General features: G+C 41.8%; 1 protein-coding gene across 1 annotated transcript; it reads right to left on the reverse strand.

Annotated features, from left to right (window-relative positions):
- Positions 1-696: 696 nt before the first annotated feature.
- On the reverse strand, positions 697-15,760 carry LOC108937211 (WD repeat-containing protein 26-like). The gene is made up of 15 exons (XM_018757006.2): positions 15,452-15,760; positions 14,595-14,924; positions 10,314-10,413; positions 9,945-10,001; positions 8,823-8,959; positions 8,473-8,570; positions 7,862-8,018; positions 6,807-6,945; positions 6,243-6,383; positions 5,791-5,910; positions 5,457-5,602; positions 4,151-4,229; positions 3,832-3,961; positions 3,470-3,658; positions 697-2,980 (listed from the first exon to the last, which is right to left on the reverse strand). Exons 2-15 carry the CDS (start codon positions 14,906-14,908, stop codon positions 2,955-2,957), a joined length of 1,833 nt encoding a protein of 610 aa, XP_018612522.2. The 5' UTR covers positions 14,909-14,924; positions 15,452-15,760; the 3' UTR covers positions 697-2,954.
- Positions 15,761-15,821: the final 61 nt, after the last annotated feature.

The raw sequence follows: 15,821 nt of genomic DNA on the forward strand, positions 1-15,821 counted from the left end.
CTTAGTGACTTGTCCCCTCTTTCTATGAACTCATACACAGACTTAAGAGTGACTCTGAACTCATTCATCATGTAAACTTATATGCAAAGTTGCGCTATTTAGACAAGATATTTAGTTTTGTTTACGTACCTGGAACTGTAGATTTTCTTTTTTTACTGAACACTTTAATTGTATCAGTATTGTAAAAGACAAGACAATCAAGGCAAGTGGACAAGCAGCATGGTTTGTGTCTGGTTTCTTGCAGTTCAGAAACACTAATTCTGTATTTGTACCAAGGCTTGTTCAGTAATGTCTACGGTGTTGTGAAGAGAATGCATGATTAGTGTGGAGTTAGCTTGGCTGTCTTTTTATACTGTTGGATAATCAAATAAAGATTGCAAAATATTGTCTTGTATGCTACGTGTACTCAATTGTTTGGAAGTACAATGTAAATATTCAGCTTATTGGTTTATTCCAGGGGGGCGTGGGGGCGCAGCGAGTTTGGCTGGGTCCTGCTCTCTGGTGGGTTTGAGGTTCGAGTCCCGGTTGTGACGGACTGGCATCCTGTCCTGTGCGTGTCCCCTCCCCCTCCAGCCTTACGCCCTGTGTTGCCGGGTTAGGCTCCTGTTCGCCGCGGCATGGCTTCAGCCAATGTGTGTTTGGTTTATCCCAGATCTCTAAAGACAGAAGTGTACGACGAATACGTACTTTCTTTTGTAAGATTCTCTTCTCAGCTCCCTGATTGCTTTATTTAAAATGTACATACATAACATTCTCCTACATCACATAACGGTACAATCACATCTGCAAGAGTGATACATTTAAATGAAAAATGACCCAGGCCCTCCATTGCTCCTAGGCACACAGTGGTACAATAACCACAGAAGTCTTAAATGTAGACAAAACAGACAAACTTGCAAGAACATCATTTTTGTGGAAGCTTTTCTGCTGGTGGTGAGATATGGTGCTGTTCCATCACCTGTGTAGGCGCCTTTATGTCATAAGCATGGCATGCTGTAGTGTACAATCCTACAGGTCCCAAGCTTTTGTACAACACGCTGCATACATGTCATAAGTGGTAGTCATTTTAAGCCTGTTAACTTGGAACAGTGCAAAGGATCATCAACATCTTGGTTCTCGCTCACATTTTACATTTACAAGAGAGTGGATGAGATAAAAAGCTGTAGAAATAGAAAAATAGAGATCCATAAGCTAGCCATATTTCAATGTTGTACTACAAGAAAACAAATAAAAGTAACTGTACGGTAATGCTAGTAATCCCCTACCGCCATTAAAAGCAAAATCACAGACAATAGTACTGCTCTATAGCTGCTGCTGTACTGAGCAAGACCTAAAGCCAAGGTCAGGTAAGGCCATGAAAACACCACACTGCAGATAAATAGAGAATAAAACACAAGAAAAATAAGGTCAAAGCTGGGGACAATAACAAACGCAAAGGAGGGGACAGGGACAGTGGAACACACTGGAGAAACAGGTCTATATGCCATTTGTACTATGTTCCCACCCTGTACACATCTCCACAGAACTCTGTGACGATTAGAGCAGTGGGTAACAGCAAAGGACTCGAGGCTCTTTCTTGAGCACAAGGACAAAAAAGTCTCAGCAGGATATAACATCAAAAGATGATGGTCTCCACTGGCATGACTTGTCAATGTCCCCACAGATGCGACAGAGAAGGGGCTCAGAAACTGCATATTCACCATATTACAAATTGTTTCTATGTCTATTAATCTTTTCCATATTACGTACAGCTTTCTGTAAAGCAGTTATTTTGAATGTATAGTTCATACAGAGTAAACATGGGGTCCAAACCCTAGCTTACATTAATAGCACGCTCATGTTTGTTGTTATGAATCAGAAAGTGATCTTACCTTTACAGTTTGGCTGTCTGTACTGTCAGCCATATCACATGTTTACATTTTATTTTGGAAACTGTCAGCCCTTCCAGTGCTCTAGTGTGACGGCTGAGGAAGTAGCACTATATCCCGCTGAGACCATCCAGCTCCCCCTGATCTTCACTAGAGCTTCAGTAACATTCTGCAGTAGGACACAACTCTTTTGCACGTACAAGTCCCTCCTTTCCCTTCAGAGACACTCTTCTTGCCCCGTGGACTGACAGAAATGTCAGGTCCTTTAAAATCGCAGTGTAATCCACTGGAACATAAAAAGGAACAAACTGAGGAAGTCTCACAACCTTAACTTCTACCGTGTCAGTATAGGAGTGATCATACCTGCACTTGGCATAAACAATACATAAGCGCACACAAAAGGAAAAAGGGTGATGGGTATATAAATAATTCCACATGTGATTTACAAGTAGTATAAATAATGTAAAAGGATGATCTGTCTCTCCCATCCGTAGCGCTCATGAAACTCAAGCAAAAGGTTCCCTGGGACCAAGCATACCCCTTAAGGAGGTCTTGATGCAAGTGAGCCTTTTCATCATCATCATATCTCTGTGTGTTAGCTTAGCTTTGTATAAATGTAAAGATGAACAGCTGTCATACCCTATTGTCAGCACTTAAATATACAACTCAATATAAATAATATGATCTTTAACATTGTTGTGTTGGAGTTTCAATGCTATGCTTTGGATGAGGACGAAAGAATTAAAAAAAAAAAAAAAAAAAAAGAGAAGAAGAGTAAAAGGGCCGCAGACGTCTCGTGTCTGGTGGTGGCTCAAGTCATGATTTAGTCCGACAGCTGGAAACGGGTGCAAAGGAGCAGCCCAGGTGGTGATGTGAAGACAGTGCAGAAGTGCAACGCTTCGTGTCATCACACAGCATCCAGGTGTGAAGTCAGAGAGGGGCTTTTTGTCTGCAAATGTATGCGCGTGGCTGCTGTGGTAACTGCCTCACCAAACAAATGTTTTTTGTATTCCTCTCCGTTTTTTTTTTTTTTTTTTTTTTTTTAACTATTGTTTTCAGAGAAGAGTTCCACTTCATAGTTCCCCATCAACTATCCATGCCACCGCTGCCGTCTGGGGAGAGAAAAGCACTGCAGTTAAGACACTTGCTTTTGCTCCACAAACACTTTCCTCATTATAAAGACATGGCAGATCTCTGTGTTGCTGTTCAAGTTAAGGTCCATGAAACATGGTCAGTGGCACAGATAGCAAAGAAGAATTAACCACAGCCTCAAATGGGAACTGAACAGAGAGCAAGATATATAATATATATATATATTATATATTTCTTGCTCTCTGTTCAGTTCCCATCCATCTATCTATCTATCTATCTATCTCTGGTCCACGGGAGAAAACCCACACAAACACGGGAAGAAAATGCTAACTCCACTCTGACTTAAGAGTGCAGGTAGAAATATATTATCCAAACAAGGGTTTGAGGACATTTCCTCAACTATAGTCATGATCATTGCTTTCATCTCAAATTATCCAGCTGCAAAAACAGCATGAGAGGATTTCTTCCCAGACATCTGGAGTGAAATAAGCGAGTGCAAAATTATTTACCATTGAGCTCGTCGCAGTCCTGTGGATCCTGTGAGGGGCCCCAGATCCTTACAGTGCCATCATCTGAGGCACTGGCCATGAAACCTGGATAGACGGGGTTCCAGCTCACACAGTTCACCGTGCGTGTGTGTCCGCTCAGCTCGGCAATGGGCAGCTCACTGCGCTTGTGCCAGATATACACTTTATGGTCTGCAGAGAGAACGCATCAGGACTTTTGACTGCTGCCAGCACAAGGTAAGCTAACGGTTTAGGAACTGGCCTGATGACCCCAAGGTCCCTTACCTGCTGCTGTTCTCCTGAGGAAAGTGCCTCTCTAAATTATGTAATTATTTGGTAAATTGTACAATATGCAAGATGCTTGCCTTCACTCCCACTAGCAATGAAGTCTTCGTTGAGACCTCCAAAGCAGGAGTGGATGGTATAAAAGCCTTGAGTCACACCTTGGTACTTCCTCACCAGTGCACGGTCCTGCAGGTCCCACAGGTGCACTCCCTGTAAGGAGAGCGAGCTGTCACAGTCTCACCAGAGAATCCTACCAGTACCATACATATTCCACAAAACATAAGACATGGCCACAGATATAGAGTAAAACCAGATGTTTCCAGACACACGCGCACTTACCGAAAACTTAATCTTTCCAACAGATTGTACTAGTGACAGAAAATGTCAGACACCACTTACCTGAGTTGCTACATTTAACAAAGCTAATCTTCCATTCTTTGAAACAGTAAAAGACATTATAGGGTGATCTTCTTGTACTCTGTGGACAAAACAATAAGCATTCATTAGCAGTACAACACACGCATCCCTCAGAAACACAAATGGTATAGTAATTTCATGTAATTGAGGCAAATACATTAGGCTTTACTTATGCATAAGCAGGTAGTTTTCAAAGAAGCAATGCCTGCATTTTTTCCTAAGAAATGTTTTGACTAAATGCAGCAGGAGGAAAGAGACAGGTGCAGTAGCACAGCAGGCTTAGCCTGTGCCTGCTGTGTTGTAAGCCTGGGGTTCAAGTCCCAGCCTCTACCTTTGCATAAGCAGGTAAGAAATGTTTTCACTAAATGCACCAGTAGGACTTGTACAAAGCTGCTTTACACCTTTGCATAAGCAGGTAAGAAATATATTGACTAAATGCAGCACCAGGTAGGTGGGTGGGAACAGTGGCACAGCAGGCTTGGCCCGTGTCTCCTGTGCAATGAGTCTGGGGTTCAAGTCCAAGCTCCCCCCCAGGCTAAGCAGCCTCAGCGTGTGTGTGGCAACATGGGAAATAGGCTTTTTAACCTTTGCATAAGCAGGTAAGAAATGTATTGACTAAATGCACAGTAGGGTGGTGGGTGGGAACAATAGCGCGGCAGACTCGGCCAGTGGCCGCCGTGCGGCGAGCCTGGGGTTCAAGTCCCAGCTTAGGACAAGCAGCCTTAGCCAGCATGTGCATGGGGCAATACGGAAGGCTTCTACTTTTGCATAAAGAGGTAATTTTCACAGAAGCAATGCCTGCATTTTTTTTCCTAAGAAATGTTTTGCCTAAATGCACCAGTGGGGATAGGGGCGCAAGTGCAGGGGCACAGCAGGCTGGGTTATGCCTGCTCTGGCCAACAAGTCCAGGGTTCAACTCCCACTTGGGGTGTCTTGCAACAGACTGGCATCCCTTCAGACTGCATCTGAATGTGTCTGTGTGTCTGAATGTGTCAACACAGCGGTAGAGGAGACCCTTAACTAAATTTACTAACGAAAATAAAAAAAAAATGCTTATGCTGCAAGTCTGCCAAAGGCAGAAACCATTAAAGCTACCCCAAAAACTGGTTTTCACAGGTTTTTAAATGATAATATAGCACACTGTAATAGTGCTAACTGTAGTTTATTAGAACTCCTGTGGTACTACAGGTCATTCTAAACTACACCACACTCTAATTTTGGCACTTATCACCCCCATACAGTCATGTGACATAGCCCCAACAGTTTAACAGTGGCATGCACTACCCACATGTTCCTGTCTGTCAAATCCTCAAAATTGTAACCACGGATACGCTGATGCGTGTCCGACGCCAGGACTGTCCGTCCATCGTTCAAACACCACAAGCACTGGACCCGTACACCCTCCCAGGAATCCAGCAGGTTCCCATCCAGGTCCTACAACACAGCCAGGACATGGATCAATCTTTCGCAAACACTCACACCCCATGCCAGGAACACGATGAGGTTCACAGGTCTAAGAGCACCTGGGACTTGCATATACACAGACAGTGACACCAGCTACCTCACTGAAAGACCGAAACACATAGAATCCTGTACTCCACAGTACAAGAAGGAAAACGTACACACTGGTAAAACTGCCCCCTCTGTCCCCCAGTCACAAATCGTCTGCCGTCTGGATTCCAGGCCACGCTGGTAAGGCTGTCCTCGTGGGACTGACTCATCTTCGTCCGCAGCACCCCTGTCTGACCCCAGAACAGCAACAACAGGAGAAAGACTAGAAACAATTCACCACAATCTCCATGAAGTAACAGCCAGTGTGCTCAAATTGGACTTGCATCTAAACAGGAATTACATTTGGCACGTGTGCACCTTGCCCCGTACTTATCCCCGACTGTGTTACAGCACACTAGGATAAACATACAAGTAGAGCCTACTGAATAATGAAAGATAAATGATTATGAATATTGTGTGTCTGCAGGGCTATGTGTGAGCATGAGTTTCAGTATGTATATAGAATACACCTGCGATTGTGATACACAGTAAATGCAAATGTGTGAATTTGAGAAAGAGTTACCTGGACATTCCAGACCCAGAGTTCAGAGCAATCATCGGGACCACATGCTACTAGGTACGTGTCGTCGGGGCTCCAGGCCAGGTAAGAGACACCGTAGGCATGGCCTTCCAGGGTACGCAGCACTCTCAACTGATGTGTATCCTGTCAACATCTATGCCAGTCATAACCAGCCCACATCTCGTCCCTTCCAGCAACAACTTTCGTCATGCTCAGAAAAGTGTATACAGAGTCATCGTGAGGGTTTGTCATTTCTACAGCATGCATTTCTATGTCCCATAAATGTACTGTTATGCATATAAATATTCCTTATATGCAAACAAATAAGATACTCCTTGAAAAAAATCTTATAAACACACTGAAACAAAAAAAACCACCATGTTGTAAAAATTTGCTCAGATGGATTTTTAAGTTGCCTAATTGAAATAATACAGATGTCCCATTTTTAGAAAAGTTCCTTGAACTTTCTCAAACACCTGAGTTCAGCTGAATGAAAAACACCTTAGACCATAAATAAAGAAATATCCTCTTCCGAGGGGCAGAAAGGTAAACGGAGCAAACACTTACAGGATCCACCTGCCATATGATCACAGTTGCATCCTTCGACCCCGTGGCCAGCTTGGTGCCATCATTGGAGAACCTGCAGAACCACACCTCGTTGCAGTGTTCTGTCAGAACCTGCTGGGTGGTGCAAGGGAAATGTTTCCTGGTTGACGGACAAAGAAAGCAAATTACTCAGCCATAAGTGGCTTTTTATGTACAAAACAAAAATGACCATTTTTTTTTTACACTGAAAACACCAGAAACATTTCAACTGAATGCAGACAATTTGTTACTTAAGGCACAGCAAACAATCTAATGGCACAGAACCTTTTCCCATATTATCTTCCGTATTAGTGATCTATCGTTTCCTCTGAAAATGTACAGCAGCTTGTGTGAATGACACAAAATCCAGCTTGAGACGGTTGTGGCTACAAGCTTCAAATGCACAAAATCTGAGAAGTCAAAGTTTCTGAATATTTTTCTGAGGTAAACTTAAGATAACAGTGCAGCTGTGGCAATTTAACTAACAAAAAAGTCTGCTGTTTTCCCTGTGTGATACAATTCATAAAAAAATAAAAACAGTAACACGGCAGTCACCTTGAGAAAAGTAATTCGCTAAATAAAGCAACAACACGAACCGCATGCAGGCTGCTGAAACTGATACGTCAGATGCTTTGTCAACAATAAAAAAACCTGAGAAAAGCAGTTAGCGTAATGGTTAGAGCCACTGCTGTGCATTCAAAGGACCCAGGTTCAAATCTGTCCTTCTACTTTACTACCTCTGATCTAAGTACTAACCCTTGTGATGCTGTTTAACTGCTTTAGTGCAATTGGAAATAATGTTAGGAAGGGAATGAGGATCACAAGGGGAGGAGAGCAGAAGGCAGCTATGGAAAAAGACGACGATGAAAGACATTTAAGAACAGAAAGGGCCAGGTGGGATGTATATAAAAACAGTTACAATACACAAAAGCTTAGGAGGGGCAAATAAAATACAGGAAATTACACATCTGGTATTAAGAAGGGACAAAAGGCAAGAAACTGCAAGCAGACAGAAGGAAGGCCAGCAGAGAACATACCGACTGCAAACGTGGTCAATCAGCAAGGAAACAGAGTCAAGGTTGCCATCGAGTGCTGTATTGTGATAAAGGCAGCGATCCCTCTGCAGCTCCACAGCTTGCCGCAGCAGAGTTTGTAGCCTGCGTGGGGGCAACATCACCGAAGGAGGCAGGTATGCTGGTATGGGCAGACAGACTGGTTATCAGAATATCACTGCAGTCAGTTAAACCTACAGCATTAACTATAAAATACTGCCGTAACAATGTCTTGTCTGCCTGTTGCGCATTTACAATGAGGCGTACGAATAAAATGACAGTAATTTTGCGCAAGCATTCCATCAAAATATTGCCAAAGTGTTATCCCCTGCTCTAATGAAGCATTTGCATGTAGGTTTACTGTTATTACTTGCACAATGTAAATCTTTTCCTCTCCACATTCTGGTTTTGAGGTCAAAATTATCGCAATAGTACCAATATTAATATTAAATACTCACTGAACAGTGAAATTTAATACTACAGCCATTGCTCATATAATTCTACTATACATACACGTTTATACATATAGCCATTTGTGTACATGTACAGTGTCACTCGAGTCCTGTGAAGGTGTGTATTCGTGTGTGTGGCCTTACTCTGCAGCTTGTCAAGCAGTCTGCAGCGTGACACAGCCCCCTTGCCCTCCCACTCTGCCTTTGCTCGCAAGTCCTCTGCATGGCTGCACATCAAATACCTGGGAACACACAGGCGAAACACATGCCATAATTATTAGCGAATCAAAAACCAGCGAAACACAGCACAGACTTCACCTCCACAAATACTTTTTAATCACCGTATCTACAAAAAGTTTCTCGTTAATTTCCATGTCGGACAGGCACTTTACATTACGGGAAGTAAGACATGCTGCAACTCAACTTTACGTGAATGCAGTTGAATCTGAAGGTTACCAGACAGCAGGTACAGTAGGAGGGGAGGGCTGCCGTACCCGCTGAGGACATGGATGCGGTCGGTGTTATACTTGAGCGGCGTGAGTTCGCCTCTCAACACCTGCAGCGCCTCTAACACCTTTCCATCCTCCAGGTACTCCAGGTACTTCTGCTGTAGCAGCAAGAACTTCATTCGCTGTTGGACAGAACAACACAAGCTGGGAGAATGCAGGTGTTTTGCACAGCTTACACAAGTCAAACAGAGAACAGCAGGGCAAGCAGTAAGAGAATACTGTTTGGATTTTGTTAACTGGAATAACAGAAAAATACTAACGGATGACTATATCCCAAATGGTAAATCATGACCCTGATAAAAGACATTTGTATGATATTAAATCATACCCGTGCAATTACTGCTACATTTCACTGTTTAATATTCAAGATATTCCAGACCACTTAGTGTGAAGTACTATCTCAAGTGCGGATATTATAGCAGATACACCTGGCAGTCTTGACATTTGTACTTATTAGACACCTCCATGTAGTCCCCATCACCACATTAGAATGCCCAGGAGAGGTGAACTAACAATGGTACTTGGACCCCAGAGGTTTATTTTTCAACAATTCCTTGTTAGTTGGGAGTTTATTCATCATCCTCTCCTCTGTGGCCAACCGGCTTACTCTTGTTATTTCTATCTGTTACACAGTTGCAAGAAAAGGTCTGCGAACATTTTTAATGAACTGGATCAACAAAAGAATTCTAGAAATACCAACAGACAGTTAAGGCGGAATGGTTTCAAAGAAAAAAAAAAAAAAGAATTGTGCAAGTCTGATCAACAGCAACAGGAAAGATCTGGTGGTGGTTACTACTGCTCAAAGAGGTTCTGCCAAGTAGTTATTAAACAAACGGGTTTGCTTATTTTTTCCAGCCTGAGCCCAGACTGTGAATGTTCAAATTATGTATTCAATATTGACAAGCAGTACAATTCAACAGGGTTCACAAACATTTTCTTGCCATTGAAATACTGCATCATTTACAGCAACATTGTACAGGGCTCTGTGTCATTCTGCTGAGAAGAATGCTCCATTAAACTGCATAAACTAACATTTGCATGATACCCCACTCATCAGCTGTTTAGTTTTCAGCTGCAGCACCCTTCAGCTATGCAGTTTTGACTTACCACAATAGCACTGGGAGAGTGCATCAATGCTTTCAATTCATTGAGGTCACTTTCAGCCTGTGTCAACGGCAAAAAAGATGCTTCAACATTTTTATAACAGTCAAATCAGAGCACAATACCTTTTCTATGGATGGTTAACTACTGTTTTGTAAATTCGGTGCTTAGGACCTACATAATTTCACATGATCCAATAAACAGGTGTCTACCGAGGTATGGCTTCACGAGGACGATTATATAGGCATAAAGGATTAGGCATCACTCTTGTCCTGTGCATCGGTAATTATGTGACACAGAGAAGGGTTACTATATATATTTATGCTAAGAGTTGGTATACTCATCATCATCATCGACCAGGTGTGCGCCTCGTACCTTGTCCCACTCTCCCTCCATCACGTGGTTACGGAACTTGGTAGCAGCGGAGTGCTCCAATCTGCAGCCGGACTCTTGCATCAACAGGTCCACTGTCTGACTGTGGGGAGGAGGAAAGGAATAATTTGATTCTCAGAATGGGTTGTGACAAATTTAAATTATTTGAAGATTCATTAGCGTTTGAATGCTGAATCCACATGTTAGAATTGGTCAACAGAGCCTTGAGAGTCAAAAATTACATTCCAGAGTCTTACACCATTCGTATTTCACTTCAAATATTCATAACCACATTAAGAATTCAAATTGTTTTTTGTAGCCTAACACATACATAATTCATAAAGTTGTCTTTAAAATCCACGCAGAAATGCCTTTGTGTATGAACAAGTTTTTGTGATATTCGACGACGGCTTTGTAAAATTCCTTGGTCAGGGTTCAAGCAGCTTTGACCAGTGGAAAATTAAAGCATGGAAAATCCACAGGAAATCAAAGCAATTTTCAAAACAGGCAGTAACAAGGTCAGGAATATACATCCAGAATATATAAAATTAACTAATAAAAACTGTACAAACAGCCTTGCGGGAAGTTCATGGAGCCATCATGAACACTGAAGAGTGCGGTTGTGAAGCTAAAATGAAATCTGAAAGGCCTGTAGAGTTCAGTGGCTGTGATCATAGTGAATGTGCAACAGCAACTAAAATGGATCATAAATAAAACATAAATATAGCATTTGTAAGGAAGCAACTAATAAAAACTTGCTGTCTTTGTTTTCCAGCAATCCCCTTATCCCACAAACAAGTGGAAAAAGGTGTACTACTTAAGTGAACTGAATTTAAAAATGTCAATAGTTATATTTCCCACCAGTTTTATGCGTCGGCTTCTATGCAGCAAAAATTTTACATTTTTAAACCTGAAAACAACAAAAAGGGACACACCTAAACAACAAAACAGACACACTTTTTCAGTGCACTGCACACTTCCCTTGAACAAGGAAATATTTCTCCATAGGCTCACTGTTCCAGTGCTATGGAATTCTAGTCATAATGCCAACCAACTCAAAGCCTCCAACAAAGAGCTAGTTCCAAAAACCCGACTTTGCTTACGTCAATGTGACAGTCCAGCTCTGAAACTGCCTTGTTCCCCAAAGCAACCCTCATCCAAACATCCCACCTCCAGGTTCTATCCTCCTACCAATAAACATCTTTGAGTGAAACCAAATCCTAACTGTTCGTCCTACCGCCACTGTGAAATTCAAGAGCACACTTATGTTGGAGTACAGCTTTGCATTGAGAAAAGGAGAAAATTTTACTCTGCTCATAAATTCACCAGTAACCTTTGCAAAAGAAAGAACCAAAAATTGACAGACAGACCTATAGATATACAGATGGATAAGAACTTCATTAATCCAAAAAGAAACTGCACAAATGCCCCTGCACCGGCTGCCTGTTGATACTGAGAAACACAAGTCCCACTATTTCCTTCTTATACAACTTGGGAACAAGGAATAATGGGATAATTATTCTGTAAGAAAAGTAGAGATGTAAATTACACAAAACAATGGTTAATCAAAATAAGCAGTTAAAAAAAAAAAAAAAAAAACAAACTTTAAATCGATGGTTAATCTGAAACATATCAGGACTGATTCAGATGTAATACTTTAAAAATTAAAACTCCAAGAATCCTTGAATTCTTGTTTTCTGGCATAAAGGGCATAATGTCTGTGAACAGGGTGACCGATTCACATGTCACAGGTAAGTCGGTAACGAAGACTGCAGAAATTACAATCATGTCATATGGAACTCTTTTAGCGCTGATGTCAGCCTCGGGGTGCCAAACATTTCTCCAGACCATGTGACAAAAAAAAGCACTGTTGGAGAAAATGTCGATAGTTGCATAAAGCAGTATGAGTGACAGATGTTAAGAATTTTACAAGGCAACTTACCACAGCCAGCTGCTGTAGACAAATGAGATGTAACACCTGACAACAAATGTTATGGAATAGACTCCGGAGGAGTAAACTGAAGGCAGACATAAACAACTGAGCAATATATTTTGAGCTAGACACTAAACTAATTTTTTTTTTTTTTTTTTAAAGGATAATATTTAATGTCTGGTTTTACACTGCACATGAATTGTTTCCTGGGAATGTTATTCATGACAAAGTATGTTTAGATAATGCTTTTAAGATTTACCAGTTTTAATAGCTGCACATTTAACAGGAGTTAAGCAGACTAAGTAGGCTCCTATATAACAAAGAAACAATTCTAACCGGTAATAAATTGAAACACTTTATGAAAACAGCTCAGTTCAAGCAGTTCATGTCTTATTCCTGATCAACCGTCAGAATTAAAACCTCATTCTTTCTTCCTAAATTGTCAGTTTATGTAACTTTTGAGAAGATGAATGAAAAATTCCTTTCACATGAACCACTGCTACAAATAACACTGTAGAAGAGTGGAGAAAGACACTAGCTAAATGGGAAAAAAGTAAATGTAATGTACAAGAGAACCAGAAAAAAGTGCACAGGGAGCGATCTTCACAGCCACCACGTCCTCTTCGTATTTTATTCATGGATATACAAATTTCTTATTTACATAGATCTATACAGTATGCATGGAGAAATACAGAAAATTACCTCATAAGCAATATGCTGACAAAAAAATATATATATATAAACCACTCGCTATGGTCTGACAATATCAGGAAGATCTAAAAAGTTCATAACTCACAATCTTTTTCATGTTGCTCGATGCCTTTATGCACATCTCCAAAGTTCTGGCTTTCCATTAATGGTATGCTACCACTCTGAGTGCACTTTTGTATTAGAAGTCAAAGTCAAAATGCTCCTAAGAGAAACGTATCAGCCAGAGTGTTCATCTTTGTCCTATAATGCAGTTCTCCTAAGACAGTGGCTCTCAGTCCTGTCAATTGTGACTCCTGCGTATTATAACTGCCATTAATTAATATGAATTAAGCTGCTCACTAATAAATGGTACAATTTAAATCACATTAAACTCAAAGTCTTCCACACATGTAATCCCCGTAAATAAATAAATCCCCAGCACTGGATCAGGACCTTACTCCCATAGCCCTCAGAAAAAGATGATGTCTTCCTCAGTCAAAACAGTATGTTTGGGAAATTTCCTTGCACAGGACTGTGATTCCTCCAAAATAAACACAGCGATGACTTATTAAGTTATTGCGCATCCCTGCCCCTTTGTGCACCTGACGGCACACAACTGAGACACCGTTACCTGGATATTATGTGGGACGTGGGCAAAATGTTTTTGTATTTATTAGTCATTTATATATATCATTATTTACTGTGGCTAACCCTAACCCAAAGTGGATGTAAATTAAGGTCCAGGTCCTCAACATACAGAACACAGACATTGATATACATCCTAAAGTAATATATTTTAAAAACTCACCTGTTACTAAACTATTATGTTTAGCACAGCCCTTATTTCCACCTCTGTCAGTCTGTGCCAATGTTACTTAGATGTGATTATACATATTCCTGTAAAAATTTTCAGTTGCACAGTATTTATTGTATTTTCTTCAAGCTTTGTTACTTTGATCTTACGCCATGCCTTCTGGCATCTAAATGAGCATTCAAAAAGTAAACAATTAACAGTGTTATGTATTTATTAAAAAAGGAAGAACAACACATTTTGAATACATTAAAAAAAAAAAATCAGTTTGATTTTTTACAGCAAAATAAAAGTGTTGAAAACCTTAAACTTTAAGTTAAAGGACAAGGACCAGTGACGCCTGACTGAGGCTTATGAACAACTTTGCTCCTTCGGGAAAAAGACGGTGAGGAAACAAGGTGAAAACGACACACTGGGGCAATGACAGGAACTGACTGTAGCTTCATCGCTTATTTTTATAGAAATATTTTTAGAAAATCATATTACTTTTAATATGAAAAAACGAACAAAAAAAAATAAAAAGCATTTACGTTACTTTTTCTTTGAGAATTCCCCCCCCAACCCCCCAGGAAATTTTCTGCGTATTATTATTTGGTTAATTAATATTTAACAAACAAAAGTGTGTTTCTCAGAGAAGGTTAAAAATGATACATTTATGTCCACAGTTTATTTTTAATATAAAAATATCCCCGCTATTTTGGATCCAGCAACTCAAGCGCACACAGACACAGTCGAGTCGCGCAGCGCCTGCCTGGTGTTGTGGCAAATTCCCGACCCAAAGTGCTACAAACAAGAAGGACAGTAAGTAAAGACACTGCTCAGCTAAATGTGTCGGGGTTTATTTACTTACTTGAGCCCTAACCCGTGTAGGTGCTGCCCTATGAGTCGGATCAGGTCTTCGTCCGACTGACTGAAGCGCCTCTTCGGCTTCCCTGAGGGGCCGAGCGCGGCGGAAGGAGCCGCGGACACGCCGTTACTCTCGCTGTCGCTGTTCCCGGCGGCACCTGCGCCGTTCGTGCCGGACACGAGCCCGTTGGCGTGCGCGACCACAGCCGAGGAGCCAGCCTCTCCGTTCTGCGCGCCCGCGAGGCAGCCCAGCTCCAGCTCCAGCTCCTGCTCCTGCTCCAGCTCCTCCTGTCCGTCTTCGGCTCCGTTCGTCTGCATCTCGCCGCTGACGTCTCTGGCCAATTTTTGGAAAGAAGAGCTGGAGGAGGGCGGTCCGCAAGAAGATCCCGCGCGAGCCTCGCAGAGAGGCCCGCGCTGTGTGTATCGAGAGCTCCGGACTCGTCGGCTCTCTCCGCCGTCCGCCGCCGGGCTTTGTTCCGCTGGGACTGCGACGCTCCGCCGGGGTCCGAGCCGAGGCGGAGGGGGGGCGGGCGAAGCGAGCGGAGGCCGGAGAGCGGTTTCGCTCAGCTAAAGCCCGGAGAAGAACCTTCACTTCATGACTTTCACACTTGTGAACCCGTTTATTCCCCTGCTCGCCGCTGCTGTTATTATTATTCTTGTTGTTATTATTGTTGTTTGCTCTTTTGCGAGCTGTCGCAAACTCCACAGAAACGGCGACCAAACGCGGTGGCGTCACAGCAAGTTCCAACATTGCCTCAAACCGGGGCGCCAACACGTACAAAACAATCTTGATAATTCATATGCATATCATTGTATTTTAACTTGATAAAGAACAGCATATTAAAATTTAACTTAACTTACCCGACTGTTTAAAACGACTACACTTTAGAGGTAATATATCTGTATTTATTTTTAACACGGTGCCACATTTCCCTTCAATAGGGCGATACCACTTCTCTGCTCGACTATGGTCGTGGCTCGAGTGACCTGCTTAGCGCGAATTGGCTTTAACTGGATATACTCTGTAATATAAAGTATATATGTGAAGAACTGTTTAATTCGTTTGTACAGTCATTAAAATGTATTCCAGCAACACGCAAACACTTGTGTGTATGTGTCTGTTTAAAATCTAACACATAAAAATACAGAATTGTTATACCTACGAAAAAATCCAAACGTTGACATTATTTTCAAAATGTTATGGAAAGCAGTGAGACGCCGGCGTTACGTA

This window comes from Scleropages formosus, chromosome 8, assembly GCF_900964775.1.
Source record: "Scleropages formosus chromosome 8, fSclFor1.1, whole genome shotgun sequence".
Taxonomy (NCBI): Eukaryota; Metazoa; Chordata; class Actinopteri; order Osteoglossiformes; family Osteoglossidae; genus Scleropages; species Scleropages formosus.

What these genes read in the sequence shown, in the direction of transcription:
- LOC108937211 (XM_018757006.2), bottom strand. Translation starts at nt 14,908, where the DNA reads ATGCAGACGAACGGAGCCGAAGACGGACAGGAGGAGCTGGAGCAGGAG. An exon ending in TCTGGGTCTGGAATGTCCAG is followed by an intron (nt 5,911 to 6,242) that starts GTAACTCTTTCT and finishes TTCTGGGGTCAG; the next exon opens with ACAGGGGTGCTGCGGACGAA. An exon ending in TGTTAAATGTAGCAACTCAG is followed by an intron (nt 3,962 to 4,150) that starts GTAAGTGGTGTC and finishes CTCTCCTTACAG; the next exon opens with GGAGTGCACCTGTGGGACCT.